The following is a 21316-nucleotide window of genomic DNA, read 5'->3' as shown; positions in this document are numbered from 1 at the left end:
TTCACATATTTGTGTAATCATCAGCGTAGTCTTCATTTCTACTCTCTCAGAGTTGAATTAGTGGCTCAAAGGGAAGGATTTTGCTATGACTTTAATTTAAACATGTTTTTTTACATTTCATTTGTTGTGGAGGAACCAATCATTTTGAGATTCAGGAATTCTTATGTTCATGTTCACCTGAGTTTGACGTCAAAGTTCAGAAACAAATTGGTTGGAAGTGACAGTATTGTCCCGTACAGCTGCCATGAATGTAAACCAGTCACACTCCGCTGCGATGACTCTGGTCTGTCACATGAATGGCTGCACATACTCACCAAACACAAACACACACACACACACACACACAAAAGAACCTGCCATCTGCTTACATGGTCAGGGCACGTCCCTCAGGGAGTGACAGACCTGGGCAAGTGATCAAATCTCTCTTAATTTCTCTTGCATTTAAGTCCTTTCCGCTGCTGCCCCTCCCGCCCCCCCTCAGTCGCACCAAGAGTTGAAGGGCAGGACGAGTGATGGCATCTCCACTATCTGTCTCCTTTTTTATTTCCAGCAGCAGTTGGCCTCCTTTTCTTCCTCATGGCAATGATGTAAAGGCTTAAATGGGACATTGGTATGATCTGTACATTTGGATGAATTGGTTGTTTGAATAAAGATATGTATTTTCAGAGAATGACGGGTGTAGGAGCCGGGGCAATGGATACGGAGACTTTTCATGTAGGACTTTGAGTTGAAGGTAGTGGAAGCCAGGAGGTATCACAGTGAATTGTGGGAATAAAAAGGTCAGAAAGACAAAGGATGTGGAGGTTCGATTCTCAAGTACACTTTTGGACATCTATCTGTAGTGTGTGTCTGAGTCCTACAGTTATAGTAGAATCAGAAATACATGATGGATGCATTGATCCTTCAAAATCTCTTACTAAAACCCATAAGTATTTCTATCTAAACTAAAGTATGTTGTTTTAGTCAAGTATACATAAAAATCAACATATATTACTAACATAATATGTACTACAAATTATGCAGGGGCGATACATGTATCGAACTGTATCATGGGAAATGTAGGATACCATAATAGGGATTCAAACGTAGGCTTTCTCTGATGTATTGTGTTTTTATTATGCAACTGTTGTGTGCTCCTTGATGTTATGATAGTCGAACACTGTGTAACCATGTGTTGACACTCAGAAGCTCTTCAGACCTCAAGTCTAGACTAATGACTACATTTCATCAAGGCAAAGGAGTTTGGAGGGTTTCACCACAGCCAATCACCACACCAGCTGAGCTCCGACATGTAGGGCAACTCCCAATGGTTGGGAAAAAAATGTTTTGTGGCTCAAATTAGCTCAAAGATCCTAAATCTGCCTGATACCATGTTCCATTTTCCTTGCCATGGTTTTTCCTATAACACTGCGCTGTGTGTACACATTTGTATGTTTGTCTACATGTCCATCTGACTGCGAGTCTTCCCGATGCTTACACAACAGCAGAGCGCTTAGGCTCTGCTAATCTGGGGTGTATTTCAGGGGATTTAATTCAGTCCGTGAATGGGATCTCTCGTGTAGACTCGCTGATCAGTTGTGCGAACTGGCTGGTGTCTAACAGAGCAGAGTCCTCTCGTAATCCCTCAATGACACGGGTGTGTTCACCAGTTCGATGGTGATTTCTTTGTTTGATGGTTCACTTTAGTTTTACTCCTTTAGTTCAAGAATTGCTCGTTCAGTTCCTTATAATCCTCTTATAATTTTACTTTTTAATGATTTGTTCACTCATTTATAACTCCTGAATATGTACTGTAGCTTTCAAGTTCATTATTAATACAAGCCAACATTGATACTGTGCATGAGGGGGGGCGGGGGGGGGGTTGCTCGTCACATTTCCATGTTTCATGTTGCACTCATCTATTCCTGCATCTGCTGGCCCCAATCAACACATGGCAACTCATATCCTGGTTTTCACAGTTACACTGTTATTCATGTGTTGTCATGTGCTCAAATATTCAGACTAACAACCCACTCGCTTGGCCTCCCTCTACCGCTCTCCTCGCCCTCCTTTTTCCCTCTCTATGTTTCCCACTCTCTCTCATGTAAATCCTGAATGTGGAATGACGCCGAGGCTCGTCTTGGCCTCCATTTGGGAGCAGATTTTATTTTTATCACCACAGTAGCCTTTATACATTGATGTCCCATATGCGCTTTGTTTCTGTTTTATTCATCTTAACATATCATATTACGCTTTGGAGAGATGAATCCCTGAACTTGGCACTGTTATATCCTACCCGCTGTTTTTGTTTTTGTGCATGACCTCTTCTTGTTTTTCCATCTTCTCCTTTATCTCTCATGTGTTTTTGTCTCCAAACTCACTTCTAACTTCCTCTATCGCCATCATTGTCAGTTGAATTACATGTGAAACAAATAGTTTTGCATGCTCAGGTTGCTGCTTGGCTATAAATGGTAAAGCTACTGTATAATGAAAATGGACCACAATAACCTTTCATGCATGTTTACATCGTTAACTATCTATCTATCTATTAAGTCTTGTATAATCTAGTTTTCCCGTTCACTTCATCATACCCTGATCAGATCCTGAATTAGTCTCCAATTTCTAACTGTCTTAAATTGGTTGATTTTGGTTTTCCAATATGTTGTTCTTAGGGTATGTAAAGGTTTGGTCTAAATGCATCTTCCCACCCTCGTGAAATTCAAACTTGAATATGTGTGTTTTTTATCAAACAATTGAGATATTTGTCTTGGCTTCCTACAGGGCCTCCTGATAAACTTCCCCAGCCCACCATGCCTTTGCCGACAGCACCCCCTCCTCGCTCCCATCCTCCATCAGACCCCCGCAAGCCAGACAGGCAGACGCGACCTCCGAGGCTGCCCCCAGGAGACAGGCCATCCCACCCCAATGCCAAACCCAACATCTGCGATGGGGGCTTCAACACCCTGGGCATACTGAGGAGAGAGATGTTCGTCTTCAAGGTAAGAGAAGAGCCTGTGAAAAAACCTGAGGCATTTTCACTTTCTGTTTGTTCTGAAGAGTCATTTTGAACCCTGGAGCTGTTTTACCACAAACTTGGATCTCTTAGCTCTCCAAAAGCACAGCAATCAGTCTTTACAGGACAAACCAACTTGTGACACCATGGTTGAAGGATAGAATCATGTGATGTTTACAAACCAACACCATAAGCCTTTCTTTTTATAAACTAGGTAGCTAGTAAATGCAACAGAAAATAACTCATCCATTGATTCAGACACATTGAAATGGCCTGCAGGTTTGAAATGGCCTGCAGGTTTGAAACCCCCCGTGGAGTGAGAGCCGGTTAGAGAGCTGGCCGGAGAGCTGCGAGGATTACCTAATATACAGAGGGTGGGAGCTTTTCTGATAAGCTGCTTCATGTTTTGTATGTGCATGGTGTGCATAATGTGGAAAAGGCTTGGTTGAGTTTTCTACACGTGAGTAGATTTGTTAGAGGAGAGACGTTTGAAACTGTGGTTATGCATGGAGAAGTTTGGTGGACTCTCCTCAATTATCTGAAAACTATTGCCATTTCAGTGCATAATTAAAGCAGCTATGAGCTATGACCAGATTACTTTGTGCCAGTTGAGCAGGAATCTGAACTTCATTTGTATTTTACCAAGAATATAATGCAATGCACAGTGTAGCACAGTTATCTCCTAACATATTCAGCCATGTTTTCATTCCTGTGCGAAAGGCAAATGTGCACATGTCCCTTAATGCATATTTATCCGTGGTCTACGCTTGTGAGAAAATGGATACATGCGGTGAGGAATGGAGAAAAACCTTGAGGCAACACAGAGATGTGCTGTGTTCTCCGCCGAAAGGAGAGAGAGTGCTTCTCATTCTTTATGTGAGAGTGACTGTATTTTCTCTGGATATATATAGATAGATTTCAACGGTTAAATAAGGGGCCTGTGGAGCCTGGGGAAACCCCCTTTCTACCCCGTCTCAGAGTGTGTTCTTTAAATATAAAAATAATAAACCCAGCTCGGACACAGAGCTCCGACTTGTGAAGGAATTTAACCAAAATTGTACCAAATATTTACACTGTCGCTGATATATTTATTTGAATGGAAATAAACTGTGCTTGTGACAATAGTCCAAACACAGCCCCTGTGTCTCTCACATGTTGCCTGCAGTGGATGCTCTCACCATTGGATAAAGGGCCTGATCTGACCGAGTGGTGAGGATCATGGGATTTGTGCATAGCTCAAAGGTGCTTAGAAACATGAAGGACGTTTATCACTCAGCCAACATTTTCATAATTTTAGGAAGTGAATGATACAGTTGGCTCTAAATACAACACTCTTGTGTCACTGGGTATGAAATAGAATTTGGGTGCATTCGCGGAACAACAAATTGAGTTGGCGATAATTTAAAGAATAATTTCTGTAGTATTACTATTATTATAAACATGCTAGTCCTTTAACTTGAAATGACCATAACTGATGCGACATGGCTTTGAAGTTGTTCTACCTGTGATCTCTTGTTTTATTGACCAAAATCAAATAATAATCCAAGGCTTTCTTTCACATTAAGAAAATAAAACTGTCTCTTCTCTTTATATGAATAGTAATCCAATCTCCAACTCTAAATACTTTCCTGATGTTAAGCTCCTTGGAAACATGCATCAGAGAGGCATCTCTTTTGTTCTCGTTTGTGTCCAGCAAGCAGCTTTTTAATGTGCTAATGCAACAGACTAATAGATACAATCACTATTGTTTCATTGGTACTGTACCTGTACTCTTGCCTTAAGGTTTTCGGGAACCTTCTCCTTGATATTCTTATGTAAACTGTATCAAAGATAAGATCTAAAACCCACAGTCCTGAGTCTCGTGTGCCGAATGAGCATGTGATCCACAGGGGCCACCCACGTAAATTAAACTTTCTGCTTGTTACAGCCAGCTTTCCAATTAATACTTGTAATTAAATGTATATAATTAACTTAAATTATGGGGAAATGAGATGTACAGTATGTATCTTGAAAGATGTGTTGAAATGGAACTTTTTAAGCAACCCACGTGCAAAAGACACGTCTTTTAATCCAAATGAAATGCTGGGTTTTTGAATTATGTATGATATGAAACAAAAATACAAATTTAAAAATGGTGAAGTGTGCGATACCACTGATGAGTAAAGGGCTTTGATGTATGTGTCTCCTTCCTGGCTTTTGGAAGTAGCACCAGCTCACACATCTTCAAAGGTGTAGATTAGTGAAGGGGCTGACAGACAGAGGGTGATGATTTGTTACAGAACACATGTAAATGAAGCTTTAAATCCACCATCATTAGGACCACCATTAACATTATGACTCATAAATGATTTGCTGGCCATAATCAGCGGCTTAGCCAGTGAATGAAATGTGTTTAGGGAAGTGAAATCAATAAGGGATCACTGGTTTGGAAGCGTGTTTCACAGGAGGAGCAGGTGGTCCTAATATGTCTTGATTCTCAGTGATAGTTTTGCCAATTTTCTCCAAGAACTCCGAGGTATCATGTTAATGCCTTGCTTCCTCCTGGCAGATGAAGCTGCCCGACTGTAAAACAGTTGATCTGCAATCCTAATTGGAGAAGGTTGTGTTACTCCAGAGCTTGATATATTCCCTTAAGAGCGTGCCAAGGTCTACGTATTAACTAAATACTGATTCAAATGATGGCTGACAGAATAGGAATTATGTAAAGCTCTGGCTTACTTCTAGTTTTATTTCAAGCAGCGTCTCTTGTTGCTGGCATTTAAGGTGCTTTTTTCCGTCTTTCTTTCGATTATACGATTGATTATCTTCTTAGTTACTTCACGCTGTAGGTCCATGTCCTAAACAGCAGGACTATACTCACCATCCCTACTTGATTGTTTTGGAAGAGCAGAGTCAAGTCGATGCCAAGTCATTATAGCAGAGTTCTCAGCAGTCCCACTGGCCCTGAAGTCCACAGGTGGTCCGGGAATGTAAAGTAGGTAGGGGGTTTAGAGGGAAGACTTAACAAGACTTTATCTTGTGAAATACACTGAGAGCACTGAGGTCTCCCAAGGAAAGGTTGCATAGAGGCTTTTTGAACGTATTACTTTGACTGAGAGTGATTTCTCATGAGGTTTTGATTAATCTTATTTACAAAAAAGAACCAAAAGTAAAGGTCCAAATTCCCCATGTTTGAGAACAAGAGTGGAGCCTGTTGATTTCCAGAAGGGGACATAAGGTAAAGGAAAGACAGGCAAATGGTCAGTTGGATCTTCACCTCATTAATGCCACATCTCTACCTCTGACAAAAGTATATTCAAGACTACAGATTTGTACACTTTCTGTACTAGGATTCAACATTCGTCTACTTCTGTATTCTATACAATGTAAGGTTTTAACCAACTATGCTAGACTATCCAATCCGTGCTGAATTTACGCATCTCACTTAAGAAACCCAAAGCAATTGTATAAATGTATTCCTAATACAACAGGTATTAATACATGTAATTATCAGGTGATACAACTAATAATGGAGAAAATCACACATTAAGTATTGCACTTCTGTCACGTTGGCGGACACACAGGAAGAGGCAGAGATATCCTAACTTTTAGCCCTAAGTATGGGTCAAGCTTGGGAAATGTTTGATCCTACACTTCCCATAATACAACCCTAAAACATATTTTTAATAGAACCACTTCCTTCTTTCTCAAACGTCACTCCTCAAAGCCCAAGATGGTATGGCTCTAATGACATCATCAGGGTTATTATTCAACTTGGGGAAGCTGCTTCAAAAGCCACAGAAGACCTTATTTAGCTGTTACGTCTAAACTGAACTGTAAAATCGGTTTAGTGCCCCTTTTACTTCAGTGATAATGTTGCCGTTACAGATGGAGGTAAAAGGTTAATTGTTTTTGTTCTGCCTTTCAAGCATCATGGTTGTAACTCAGACTACTTGGATTATATGAGAGAAAGGAACATCACAAGTGCTTTCACAGCTGGAGGAACTATTTCAGGTGACCAGTGGGTTTAATAGGTTTTGTTCCCCACAAAGCTGAGAGGCTCCTGATTTATTCCAGGCACGTTAATCTACAAAGGCAGGTTAGAGTCATGCTTGTTAAGGTGGTAGTTTACGATCGATCATCTTCCTCTCCGGTGGGGTGACAGAGGGTCGCTTGAGGTTCAAGGCGTGTAGATCCAGTGTCACCAGTAAATGCCTCAGTGAAATTACACAGCTACCACTTTTATGGCTGGAGGCACTTCAGCTTCAACTCTCTGTGAACCCTCAAACTGTATGAGACAGAGAATAACTCTTTCATGTATATGCTTTTCTCAGTCTCATTTTCACTGCTGTACTCAAATTGTACTAGACTGTGACCTCACTTATACTGTCAGACAGCGAACCAGACAGGAAGACACCAAGAGGACGTTCATTTCCCATCAGGCTTGGAGTGGAGTAAAATATGTACATACAACCTTCGACCAGCCGACGTTTAGAAGTCTGGATTTGAGTTTGTGGCTCGTTGCCATCTTGTCAGTTTGTTAAGCAAGAAAATCCAAACCAGGCTTTCAAGCCAGACATTCCTTAAGAACATACTCCTTTTATAGTCTAGTATTTTCTTAATGGAACCATTATTCTGGAAATCAATACAAGGTGTTCCAGAGAGTTTACATCCATATACCTAACAGCCATTTCAAGCTAGTGAAATACCCACTGTTCAGTGCAACCTTTACATTAAAGCGTAGATGAAATACAAATTCTGGAAAGCATTGTTTTAGTAATGGTTTCAACCTCTGCTCTCATTTAATATGATGCATGTTGGTTTTAGCAGACCTACAATCAAAGCCCCCTGCACTGCCTACAGTCAGGTATAAAAGACACATCCCCATCAGTCCAGCTCCACCCCCTTAGCAGCCACTGGGAGACCTTGCTTCCTTGATGTGGACAGATTTAGAGCAGGGGATTCTTGGACCCCAGAGGTTGCCTTGCGTTCTGGATTGGCCACTTGGTCGCTAATGTTGGAGACAAGCTTTGATGCCGACATCCATTAATGAGAACACTGTGTCCAACGGGGCACTGAGCTGTCCCCTCTTATCAGTGTCTCTCCTCTTTGTATAACTAGGAGGAAATAATATTGTTTAAACTTCTTAAGCTGCCATATAAGGATCAAAACTGCGGGTTATAAAGCTGAACAATTGCTTTTAGTAGGGATGCTCCGATCGATCGGCCGATATTCACTCTCTGCCGATCGATCGGTGCTCTCTATAAAGGCCGATCAGGAGAGGCGATCACAAGACGTAAAATACTTTTCTCTGTGCGCGGCAAAACAAACTCGCCAAAATGGCTTCACCAGTCTGGCAGTATTTGAAGGTGTCCATAAATGACAATAAAATAGCTGTGACGGACCGGTGAGCGGAGCAAAACACACACTAAGAGTTAGACCTAACACACTTAGCTATTTCATCCACCTCTGGAACAAGCTAAACTAGTTATACATATATGTATTATTCACTGTCGGGTCACTTATTACTGGGTCAGTGAGCTGCATGAGATGCTGTCAGGAGAGGGAGAGAGGAAAAGAGAGTGCTTCCACTCATTTCTCCCTTGTCATTTTCCAAAGTTAATGTAAACTTGAATAATGAACTTCATTTGAATGTAATAATGATGTTGGTTGTTGTTTGTGGAAGCTCCAGTGAATGAGCCCCATTAACTGAGTTTTAAACATCACTTTAAATGGAAGATCCCCATAGGCCCCGCCCACTCCATCGTATAAGTATCGGCCGGCGATCAGCCCCAAAATTGGAGATCGGAGCATCCCTAGCTTATAGCTTAAGCTTGAAGAGAGTCTATATAGTAGCTTCGAGTTGAGAAAACACAACAACAACAACAACAACAACAACAACAACAACTCCTCTGCAGTCCTTTTCCTCAGTAAAAGGTGATTGTGTAAAGCAATACTGATGGATGATGTGTCCTCAGGCTTCAACCTCAATCCTCCACACCTCTGAATTATTTACACCTGCAGTCTGCTCTCAGTCAACCATGTGTGTGTGTCACATTAGCCGAGTGAGGGGTGAGCGACACGGTCATCGTAACACCGCCGCCTGTCATATTCTCGCCTCTTCACTCACACGAACACACACATGGCGGCGGCAGATGCTCACCGGGGACTGACCTGAATGGCGCCTGGTTCGAGGTTCTAAAATAAAATGAGAAAAAGCGAGGATTTTTGAGAAAGAAATGAACAGTATAGCAGAAGTCAGGTCAATCCTTGCGTCTGATTGGCTCTTCCTCTCTGAACATTATTGCGATTAATAATGTGAAAAATTGGCAGTGGCTCTTTAAGTTTACTTCTAATGAGTATCTGAAAAAGGTATTCTTCTCTTTTGGCAAAAACATCTCTTTAATTTCTAAAATGTTATCTCAATGTGTTTCTCTTTCTCTCTTTTGTGGTCATTATGGACTCTTTGTAGTGATTTGGAGTTTCTTTCAGTCATTTGATTGACTTTTTCAACAAGTAATCCATGACCTAAAATATCATAAACCTACATTTGTAATTATTCTAGACATTTGTGTTATTGCAAAGCTGAAATCGCCTAAAGGTGGAGCCCGGGCTGGTCGGGCATTCAGGTGGAAGAAGGAACATTCTTGCTTTATAAATTCAAAATGAATTCTAATGGATCCAATTTCACAGTTGTATCTGTTTCCAATTACTGGCCGGCCCATGTACAGTGGAAATGAACAATTGAAATCCATGGAGGCAGTAGGTATAAAGACGGAAAGGAAGAGGAGGAATTGGAATGAGGGACAAGGGGAAATGAAAAGAAAGAGGAGGAAGAGTCCAGGGAGAGAGGAGAGTCCCGGAGAAACAATTGGATTAGACACAGAGAGAGAAAGAAGGAGAGAACTGAGGTTTGATAAATGGCCTGTTTACTCAGCTTTCACTGTGAGTGAGGCGGGTAGGGATGATGTGTTGTCTCCCCTCTCTCTGTCTCTGCGTCCCTCGCTATGAAGTCAGGCTTTCTGGCCATCCAAGACCCAATTGGCCGTTTATTGCCAAAGGGTGGGACGTCTCTCTGCTTTCTAATGGCTTTCACAGCTGGGCCTCCCCTCGCCTCCCTTCAGTCATCAAGTTTCATCCAACATCAAAAAGACACACCTTCCACTTGGCTGCGCTCACGTCTCCCCTTCCCCACACTCCCTCTGAAGGAAATCAGAGACCCTTGGCTTCTCATAAAGCTCCTGGCGATCACTCTGCCCCCGTTCCTTGATGGATTTCCCAGTACGTTCTGCGTGCGTAGCGGCAGCCTCGTGGGCTTTCCTCAGCAACCTGAGAAAGTAAACGCGGATCTTAAAGCCGTCAGAGATATCACAGCAGCAGCTTGAAGTGATCGTCGCCAGCAGCCTTGAAAGTGAGGAGCTGGCCTCAACTCACCTCCATCAGATGTTCTAATTCACAGAATGTCGCGTCCCTACAGAAACAGTCTGTTAGGATGGCAACCATCTCATCTGCTCCCCTCTCAGAAACTCAAGATTCACACTTTTCATGACATCGACTTCTCTCAAATATTTTACTAAAAGATACTTTCAGGTAATTGGAATATTCCAGAGCACTTGCCTACTTTAAAGTGATATCACAGTTTCATTCTGTTAATCAGATCTTCATCCCCTTAACTGTATCGCTCGCAGAGGTCAATTCTAAATTTCAATTCAGGTTTTGGGGTACCAAATTATGGAATGCTTTTCCCCACCTGGCTAAAACACTGTTCCCCTATACAACATGATACCAAGTGCAGAATGTATTAAACGTTTACTTGGTTTAGGGCCGTTTGTTGTTGAGTTTGATCGTGCTTGTTTTTCCTAACAGCGTCCTTTCGTCTCTTTCAGGATCACTGGTTTTGGCGGGTGAGGGATAACTCGGTGATGCCGGGGTACCCCATGCTCATCAGCGTTTTCTGGAGGGGCCTACCGGCTAAAATAGACGCCGTTTACGAGAACAGCGAGGGAAGGTTCGTCTTCTTCAAAGGTAACCATCATCGCTGTTGTCATAGTGCGTCTGTGTAAAGCTCTTTGATCTTTGATTTCATTCATTTCAGCCCAAAAACACATTTTGTACAAGTATGCACATGTCTTTGATATTCAGGCGTGTCCGTACAAAGGAACACACTTCTTTTAAAATCTTTAATCGCTGCTGTATGTTCACTCAAAGAAGTGCCTTGATCTTATCCGTTTGAGAGTTCAACATAAATCTGTAGAAGATGAATGCAACGTTTTGCCCACTTAATCCACCATAATCTGCTGCTAGATATATGTTTTAGGTTAAATCTCCAACTGTAGCTAAACATGATTAAAATACATGGAAATCACTGTCAGGGTCAAAGAGCTTCAATAATCACTGTCTGATATAGTCTACGGTTCATTTTTAACCTCTGAAGAGATTTGTCAACATATTCAAATCTACACTAACTATGTTTAAATCCAAAATCCACCACTATTTCCAAACAGAGAAAGAAACAGAAGTCGAGTGTGTTAATGAAAGGAAAGGTTAGCAACGAGATAAAACGACAAATCTCCTCTCTGACATGTTTCTATTTTCAACAACAACCATTTCCTGGAAGCCCTGCTGGTCTCGCGTGCGCCGCAATCTCTCCACGTTGGAATCCGGAGCTTTATCCTCCAACAACCTGCTCTCCTCCCCTTTGGTGGGTAGCAACAGGATTGCACACAGGTTTAGAAAACTTCTACTAACAGAATGCTATTTTTCATTTGAACACGCACAGCTGATTTCCCAGAAGGCCTTATTCTGTCTGTCTGTCCCCGTTTGGAACAAAACATTAGTAAGAAAGTCGGTCAGGATACTAATGCAGGTCCTTCGTCTAATAGCGCCTCGTCTGATGAATTCTCCTGAAGTGAAACGCACAGATGGAGGCTTCAGAGTGTATTTTCAGAGTCATGGCTGAGACACTGATTAGCTTAGCGATGTTCAGCCATCACAGAGCAGGTCAGTGAGCAGACACCACTGGCTTTTATTAGAAATAGATTCAGCATGTGTTCTTCATTCCTACAGTCCGGACTTCTGCCCGTTTTGTTTCCAGATCTTAAAGTAAGAAGGTGTAGTCGACTTTTAAAAACCATAGAATCAAGATATTCCATTACCCTACATTGCAAATTAAGAGGTTGCATTTCGAACTACAATCAAGGTAATCAAACAACATTTTTATATCAAGGTTTCTTAACAGCACCTTACACATGCAGTAAGATCTATATGTCTTAATGTATTTCCCCTCGGGAGGCAGGATCCAATCAGAGCCTGATTGCTGCCTTTTCGTGTCGAAGAACACAAGTTTCATTTACCTCCCGCAGACATGTCTGAGAGCGTGTTCTTTAGGATTAGAGCTAGACGATTCATCACACATGCACATTTATAAGTATTCTATATTTTGAACTTAAAATGCAGAAATGGCGGACAGAGAACTATCAAGCTTATATCAAGAACAGATTCATTTTATAATAATAACGTCGCCAAATACATTGCTATCAACAATACTGACTATTTCTTGACCATTGACACTTTCACAAAAATATCAATGATATTTTAGATCACATTTAGTGTCACATTGATTGTACATAATAGTTTCACTACACACATGTGTGTTTCATTTGGCCAGTGTGTGGCCTGTTTATGGAGGAGGGGTCTCTTTTTGGATCAGACCTTCACCCTACAGTATATATACCTCTTCATACAGTGTTGAGGGCAGGCTGGGGATTAGTGGTTCACTGAAGCAGACGCTGCCACTACATCAAAGCTGCCCTCACTGCTCTGAAGATGAAGCCAGACTTTTATGTGGAGGGCAAAAAGAGTCAACTTCAATTTTTCTTTTTTAAAACAAGAAGATAAAGTTTGGAGAGCTTTTTTTGTTTTTTCTGAATCAAGTCGAACTTTTGTGGTTGGGATAATCTGAGGGTGTGTGTGTACCCAGAATGAGTACTGTGAAGGAGAGAGGTGAAATGACAGGAACTTCCTCTCCACAAAGAGGCCACTGCAGGTCTCTCCTCTCCACTTACATTCAGCCGTCCTATCTCTCCATCTCTAAATCTCCCTTCTTCCACTTAGCCTTATAGAGTAAACACTCTCTGAAGGCTAAATGTCAGATTTGTGGTCTTTATGAGGCTAAAGCATGAGTGCTGGGATTAAGGGGGCTTTATTTCACACCCTTTTCCTGCAATTGTGCCGGTCATCTTACAGCTGACTTTTCAAAAGTACATCATAATCTATCTGCCATTCATGTAGAGGAAAATGTAATGTAAAACCTGATTTATGAAATAGTTGGTAATTGAAAACATACACATATTTTTCAGACGTTTCATGTTTTCTCTGCTCATCTTTACTTCAACCAAGCTTACATAAAAGACAAAGGGCCAGATTTATATTTTGTCGTAGCTGAGAACGTTTTTACACATTTGATCACATCCATAGTCTTTGTGATGAATATTCTTTCCACTCTATGGAATAATGAATGCTGACAGGCTGAAGCCTCATTTAATTGACTAATGAAATGGAATGGTCTGAAAGCATTAGGATTTAAAGTAGAGTCTTTGTGACATGATTCAACTCTTTGTACCACGTTCTTAGTTTATCTGCTCTCTATCTTCGTCATTCCACCTCTTCAACTTCCTCCTCTCTTGCGACACACTTCTCTTCCCATCACCCCCCACCCACTTCCTGTCGGAACACCCTACGCCTCCACTAGTGACGCAAAAAAGCACTTCCTGGGGTCACACTGTGTCAGAATTGGTCTGTTTAACCCTAAACACTTTCCGGAAGAGAAAGAGGGTCAAACTAAAAATTGCAAAATGTAATGTAATCTGAAAAATAGAAACGCGTGACATGTTTTTTGGATTTTTAATCAGAAAGTCCTCCACAGTCTTCTTTAAGTTCATGCATTTGTTTTGATGCTTGGGGCTCGGAAACATTCTTTTAAATATTTGAATCTGTCTCTGGTCGCACATTTTCCCATGAGGGTCGTTGCCATTTATTTTTTCTCAGCTGGTTGTTAACAGCTCAGTTTGCTAATGCTCAAAAGTTCCCAGAGTTCCTTGAGGCAAGGGCAAGGAGAGCTTGTCACGACGTGTGTCCTATTTTAAATTAGCAGAACATCAACTTCAAAAAGAGTAATACAAGGCAACAGGTTATTGCCTGCCATTTGTTACAAGGCTTGTATCTGTCCTTGTAAATCTGCCCTTCTGCGTGTTTTGCTCCTGGAGGGTAATCACAGCTGTTTTCTTGTCCTTCTTCATCTCATTTCTTTCCCCCTTCCTCTTCCTCGTGTGCAGGGAAGCAGTTCTGGGTGTTTAAGGACACGGTGTTGCAGGCTGGATACCCCAAGGACATCGCCCAGTTCGGACACGGCATGCCGGCCCAGAGCATCGAGACGGCCGTGTGGTGGGAGGACGTGGCCAAGACCTACTTCTTCAAAGGGGACAGGTGGGTGCAACGAGGAAGTGCTAGGGCTGCACAGCTTGGTAAAAAAAAACTCGTAGTGATTTTCTTTTTAATGTAATATTGCGAGATGATTCAGGGCATTAGAGGAAATGATCATTTTTTAAACATTATTTACGAGATAAGTATAACAAAGTTATCGTGTTGGGTTTTTTCTGATATTTACACATTTTGTATTAAATCTGTAGAATAGTGTTTTGTAGGCCAGGACTTCTCTGCGATGCCTAATGAATTAATATACATTTATATGTTTAAATATTTTACCTTTAGCAAATATTGCGCTTCAATTTCCATTCCAAGAGAAACTCGGAATTTTAGATTGTAGCCTTTGCAGACCCTTTACATAGACACAAACCTATATAGCACACTACTGGAAAGGAAAAACCACAAAAAGCATAATAGGGCCTCTTTAAGTTAGAAAAAAACACTTTGTATCGAAGCAGATTCACTTTTTTCAGAAAATAAATTGATCATTTGAGGATTTGACTATGGGAGTGGAGATCTTACATGTAGTGTTAGTCAAGGTCGCTGCATGTGATGATAATTAGCATTGCATTATGAAGTTGGAAGGCGAAAAAAAAATAACAGTTTGACATATGGTGTTACGAGACAACACATGAAATAAATGACCATCTGTTGTCACCTATTTCCCTCGGCCTGCATAGGGATACTGCCTGCTTTGTCTTCCCGCTGCTCATCATTTGTTCCCCTTTAGGTACTGGCGTTACAATGAGGAAATGAGAACCATGGACCCCGGCTACCCAAAGCCTGTGACAGTGTGGAGAGGTGTGCCTGATTCGCCACAGGGGGCCTTCGTGGACAAAGCCAATGGTACGAGTTGTCCTGCCTGATACTCTGCTTTGGCATAACAGCGCGCTACGTGTGCCAGCAGCATTGATTTCAGCCGGTCACTGGCACACGCTGCACGGGACGTAATCCAGGGTAGCATTGATTGAAATTTGCCCCAGTTATTATACTGAGGTTTAGTGGGTGGCACGCTTCCATACATGCCATATCAGGAGCAAACAGACCGATAGTGCTTGTGTACAGCAAATGAAAGATGAAAAGAGGTCCGTTTTTATTGTTTCACGAGCACAATGTTCCAAAATCAGTCCGTCCTGCTCCATGAGACCCAGTTGGAGCAGGATTGTGGAAAGCAGAAAGGACAAGACCACCGCTGGGCCCTCATTCCGGTTTCAGCCAGTTGGTCCTCACCAAGGCTGGGGGAGGCGGGATTTAAAAAATCTCAAACACCTCTCCCATAGGCCAGCCTGACAGTGTGAAGACGTGAAAAGCTTTTTCCATTGGATGATAATATCAGGTGGGCTCGGGCCTGGTCTTGGCATCGCCTGGGTTGGAAAAAGCAGGGCAGGTGGTGCTGAGGCTCGGCCATCTGTGCTGTGGATCTGATGCCAGATCAGTGGCCGGGGCGTGTCCAGGTGGAGCGGGCATCAAGCGAAGCATGAAGGGTGGGGAGGATGTGTGCATCTCATATATATAAGAATGGTTCTGCCTTGTGTTGTTTGGCGGGCTATCTGTTTGCAGACAGTGTGTCAAGTGGCACACTCATGACTTTGACCCAGGTAACAGGCGTAATTGAGTTTGATGATGATGGTGTGTGAACATGTTGCCGAGCAGCGGCCCCCGAGGCAATGAAGACATGTCTCTGACCCACAGATCTCAGGCTGCCTCACCTCTCACCCCCCCTCCCTTCTCTCTCCCTCTCCTAATATTCATGCTCAACATGTATCTGTTGCTTCATCTGGATCTCAGTCTCTCAGTAACTGCACTTCATTTGAGTTCAATGTAGGAGAAAAGTATTGCAGCAGCTGAGGCCAGATTGGAGAACAAATACAAATCAAAATACTCATCTGAACTTCAAATGAGGTTTTGAAGTGGGTTGTGTCAAAGGATTGATACCACTTTATGTCTGAATGCTAAGTATATAGCTTAGCATGCCATGAAGCCACATTTGTACAAAAACAGAAATGTAAAAACAATGAGCAACTATTTGAAGAACAGGACTCCAGGAAATAGTTATTGCTTACTTTTAGGAGAAACTAACAGTTAACACGTGTTACTCAAAAGTCACCACAAGACACAATTTAAAAGATAAAATACTTAAATGTGTGAGTTTTTCTATAGACAATTCCACAGTGTATAAGAGTTTACCCATGCTTCCAGTCTTTAAGCTACGCTAATTTTGCTATTGGCGTAGCTGATCGATTCCTGGCTCTAACTACTTTTGGCAGGAAAGCTAGTATGTGTTTTTCCCAAAATGATATGAGAGGTTTCCTACTGCTCATAATCAGCTGAAAGATGTCTGTTGTATAGGCATTCAGTCGTTCTCACGAACTCATACAAGAGGACGTATTTGAGCTCTTCCTCTTCCTCTTCCTTCATGCTGTTTGATCATGTCCTCCCCTTCCAGATGAATCTTTTAAAGCTTTGTTCTGGGCTCCCTCGCCTCATCCCCTCACAAGTGATTTAAAGAAGACCTGGCTTTTACAATAGCCATCTTGCCATCTAACTGGAAATCTAGAGCAATACCTAGCCTATTTTTCCCAGAGCAGAAGCCTGTGCATTAATAATAAATAGTGAGAAACACGGTGTTAAAGGGGCCAGCCAGGAGGAGGAGAGCTTGAAAACCTGCCAGGCTGTCATGCTCAGTTTTACACCGAATATATATTCTCACAACCAGGGACACATTTAACATTTGGCAAAGTAGGAGTCGTCATGTCAAGGCGTTTAAATATAATGCTATTCTTGATTTTGTTATATCACAATTTATTTTGTGTCTCTGCCGGAATGGGTTTGTGAATAATATTTGTCGTCATTTTAATTTCTCTCGACACAAACAAAGTATTTTCTCCTCTAGGGGAGAGCATGCAAAATAAACACTGACTCATTAGTGAACTAATGAACTTGTGTGACATCGGGACAATTGCCGCCCCAAAAAAATGCCTACTCTTTGGAGAAAGCACCAGTCATGGCTCTGGATGACTTGTTGTTGTTGTTGTGTGATATGAGCTGTGGGCTCTGGCTCCTGGCTGGGTGTGTCTCCTCCTTTATGACCAGATATAATGAGTCCCGAGGGATAGACAGAGACACCTCAGCTGAACAATGGAGCTGAAATGGAAACACTACAAAAAACAATTGTCTGAGGTGCTCTCTCTCACAGCACAGGCAGGTTATTGTCACTTAGGTTTCAGTTCCATCTCTATGTTTTCTGTTCGGTATTTTCATTACAAAGAAGACGCTCCTCTTGGATTGAAAGTGAGCTGAACTTTGTCCTGCATGGCACACATAGTGTACAAACAACCTTCTACACAGAAACACATTCTAGGAATCATTTCATTGTGTTTTTGTCAACACTAGCGGGATATACTTGGCACTAGTTTATTTGTACACATTATCTTATTAAATAGGATGCTTTGTCACAGGTGAAACTACTGAACTATATTATAATATATAGTTGTAAATAATAGCTATTTTAGATACAATCATTTGCCACAACATTGAAGAGCTGCTTTAATGTTACTGTAGCAGTAATCAGGCTCAAATCATATAATGTATAAGCTTTTTAAATGGCAATTATGCAGCAAGTACATTTTGCTAACACGAATGATGCCCTTTTACTTTAGTAAAGTGTAGTATTCACTTTTGAAGTGAAGTTTTAAAACATGGATATATGTACTTCTACGGAAAACAAATCCAACTTGCATAGATATTTATATCTTCCGCCAATAAGACAAATTCAACTGTTAATCTTTCCATCACTTCAAATTAAGTGTCATCGTTTTATCCAGTTTATTTCAAAGAGATGGGATGGCTTGTTATCCAGTTATCGCTTGATTTTAATACATTTAAATATGTGTTTAAAGAGCAGCAATAAACACACCCTGTAAAGCTTGTTGCTGATTTTAAAAGTGTTCACCGAGTTGTTCCAGTACACTTTGACATCACTGCTTAAGGAGAAACTGACATTAAACAATGGAAGCCAGTGTGTTAGCTAACTCTAGATAACAATGTTCTCACATGCCCTCTCTTTGTTTCCTCCAGGGTACACCTACTTCTACAAGGGTAAGGAGTACTGGAAGTTCAACAACCACTTCCTGCGGGTGGAGCCGGGCTACCCGCGCTCCATCCTCAAAGACTTCATGGGCTGCGACCTGATGCCCGTCGACCCCGCCCGGCCGCCGGTTGACGACGGCACCTCGGACGTGGTGATCGAGCTGGACAACGAGGCCAACACGGTGAAGGCCATCGCCATCGTCATCCCCTGCGTGCTGGCCCTCTGCCTGCTGGTGCTGGTCTACACCGTGGTGCAGTTCAAGAGGAAGGGCACGCCGCGCCACATACTGTACTGCAAGCGCTCCATGCAGGAGTGGGTGTAGGCCGAGGGAGGACAGCCCCACCTTTCACTAAGGAGGACAGTGGACTTTGGACTTCTTTAGTGACAGCCACGCCTCCTCCTTTCGGCTGATCTGATACTTTTGTTCAGAAACAGGCGGCCCCTCGTGCATAAGGTGACCCCAGGACTGAAAGCTGACTCCGCTCACCTCCGCCTTTTTAACAAACAGAGGGGACAGCTTGTTGGGATCTTCTTTGCTTGGAATGACAGTAAAAAAAAAAGAGGGGCGGTATCACTTTGTATCTCAGAAACTTGACTTCCTATCCCATAACTCTTTTTATTTCTTTGCCTGACTGCTCTTAATCAGAAAGAGGACGCACTCTTCCCACAGGGCGCTGCATTGTCATCCGTCATATCAGGCTGTTGATGAAACAGCAGTTTTATATTTTCTGATCTCGGTGCCCCCTTCGCTTCATGCTGTGCTCAAAAGATAAACTGTCTCGGATACACACGAGTTAATCACCTTACCAATCCTACATCTTTTATTTTGTTGAATTCATTTGCAAAATGAGGTCCTCACTGTTCCCTTTAACACGCTCCTGAGAAAGAGACCAAACGAAACCAAATAATCAATTTCTCTCCAAAGAGGATCACTTTCTTTTTTCCATTTCAGCTCATCCTCCCTTCCCTTCTCTGGATCTTTGCAGCGATTAGGAGTCGGGGAACTCTGACTGTTGTTTGAGACACAGGGGCCAAATTATTCTGCAATATTTTAACTCGCCTTAATTATACATCATAATACTTGTGATCGGTTTTGCTGTTTCTTGGACTTTTATTTTTTTTAATTTTGTATACCGCTTTTGTTTGTAAAAGAACTTAATCGAGCGCTTCTTGTGATTGGTATTTTATGTTTTTTATTACATTACCCAGAGTTCTCAGCACTGGCTTGCTGAGCCATTCTGGACAGATATACAGTAGCTCAGCCTGTATTGAGAGTAATGTATTGTATCGTAAAAAAAGATGTCGGAAGGTTCTGGAGTAAAGCCACTATTTTTTATGTGTTAAAATATTTGTTAATCATTTCCATACAACAGAAATCAGGCGCATCATGAGCCTGAGAGCTTGTTACTGGATTTTCTTTTGTCCTCGGCCCATATTCCCCTCTGTTTAAGGAAGTGTGCATCCAAAATGGTCATTCTGAATGGTTATTTGTGAATGGACAGACCATTTCTTTTTTTGTAATCCTGTTGACTGCCTTGTTGAGAGAGCTTACAGTTCCCAGAATGCTCTTTGTCTCCTGACTGAGGACCCACAAAGTGAGACACCAAGTCATGATCAGTGCCTGTGTCAACGTGCATGCAAGCATTTACTGTACATCCAACCAGTTCTGCTCAACGTGGCTTCAGAACCCCTCAAAACCAGAGGAGGAGGTTTGTCTTGAAAATACTGTTTGAATTTATTTTTGTACATTTTAAGTGTACCCCAACATCCCCTCCCCTTACTTCCAGGTACAATTAAATCAGAGAAAAACCTTTAAAAGATGAAAGTGGTACATCTGGTGATTGGCTAATCAAATTGGCTTCTGCAAACTTTAAGTGTCCTCGCTGTCATGGCGCAGTCTTTGAGTGTGTGTCTGTTTTCATGATCACATACTAGTTTTTCTTTATTTTCCTGTTTTCTGGTAAAAAACAAATTGGACATCTCACAATGACTTCTTTGTGTAAGACTTTGGGACACCGGAGAAACGTGTCCTGACAGAATGAATAAATTGATCAATATATGATTAAGAGCTGCCTTTGGACTCTTTGCTCGTCTTTTAATGTGCATGTGTTCAATGTGGGTCCATGCTGTCTCTGTAAGTGTTCCCCACAACTGATTCTACTGAGTGTTTTGGAAACCCTTAGATTATGTTAACCCTACGGTTAAAGGGGCCATATTATGCCTTTAGGGGTTTCCCTTTCCTGTAGTGTGTTCTATAGGTTTCTGTGCATGTAAATGGTCTGCAAAGGCTAAAATCCCTGTGAGGGAGTTTCTCTCACTGTTTTATTACAAAAACATGGGATTTCAGTTGGACTTTAAGCAACTTGGCTGGAACCAGCTTTATACAAACATTGCAGAAAGAACTTCGGTGAACCCTGAACTCCAGAGATAAACTAGTCATTAGCAGGAAAGAAAAATAAGAATATGATAAAAAAACAAAACTGTATATGTTCTGATCCAGGCCTGAGAGTCCAGCAGTCCTATTTTATGCTTCTGTATTTTCGGGCCGTGTGACACAAATCAGTGCTTTAGATGTAGGATCCCGCAGTGCAGCGTGGGCATTTATTGCAAAAGTGAAACAGGAGCCGTCTACTGTTTATTCTATCTTTGCCTGAACACATTTGACTTACAGTTTATGTTCTTACAACAAAGAAGCTGAGGTCAAGCCAGTGTACTGTGTGTGTGTGTGTGTGTGTGTGTGTGTGTGTGTGTGTGTGTGTGTGTGTTAGAGA

At 41.9% G+C, this 21316-nt stretch overlaps 1 protein-coding gene across 2 annotated transcripts in view; it reads left to right on the top strand.

Annotated features, from left to right (window-relative positions):
• The window catches only part of LOC104941936 (matrix metalloproteinase-16), a 58470-nt gene extending 37859 nt beyond the window's left edge, over positions 1-20611 (top strand). For both annotated transcript variants that reach the window (XM_010767106.1, XM_010767105.1), the window contains 5 exons: positions 2761-2978; positions 10858-10996; positions 14305-14455; positions 15186-15301; positions 18533-20611. In XM_010767106.1, the coding sequence (XP_010765408.1) occupies positions 2761-2978; positions 10858-10996; positions 14305-14455; positions 15186-15301; positions 18533-18867 (959 nt within the window). In that variant the 3' untranslated portion in view covers positions 18868-20611. The remainder of the gene's footprint in view (positions 1-2760; positions 2979-10857; positions 10997-14304; positions 14456-15185; positions 15302-18532) is intronic.
• Positions 20612-21316: the final 705 nt, after the last annotated feature.

This window comes from Notothenia coriiceps, unplaced genomic scaffold, assembly GCF_000735185.1.
Source record: "Notothenia coriiceps isolate Sejong01 unplaced genomic scaffold, NC01 NC01_scaffold00004068, whole genome shotgun sequence".
Lineage (NCBI taxonomy): Eukaryota > Metazoa > Chordata > Actinopteri > Perciformes > Nototheniidae > Notothenia > Notothenia coriiceps.
The sequence above is the reverse complement of the archived record's forward strand: the minus strand, read 5'-3'. Positions and strand labels throughout refer to the sequence as shown.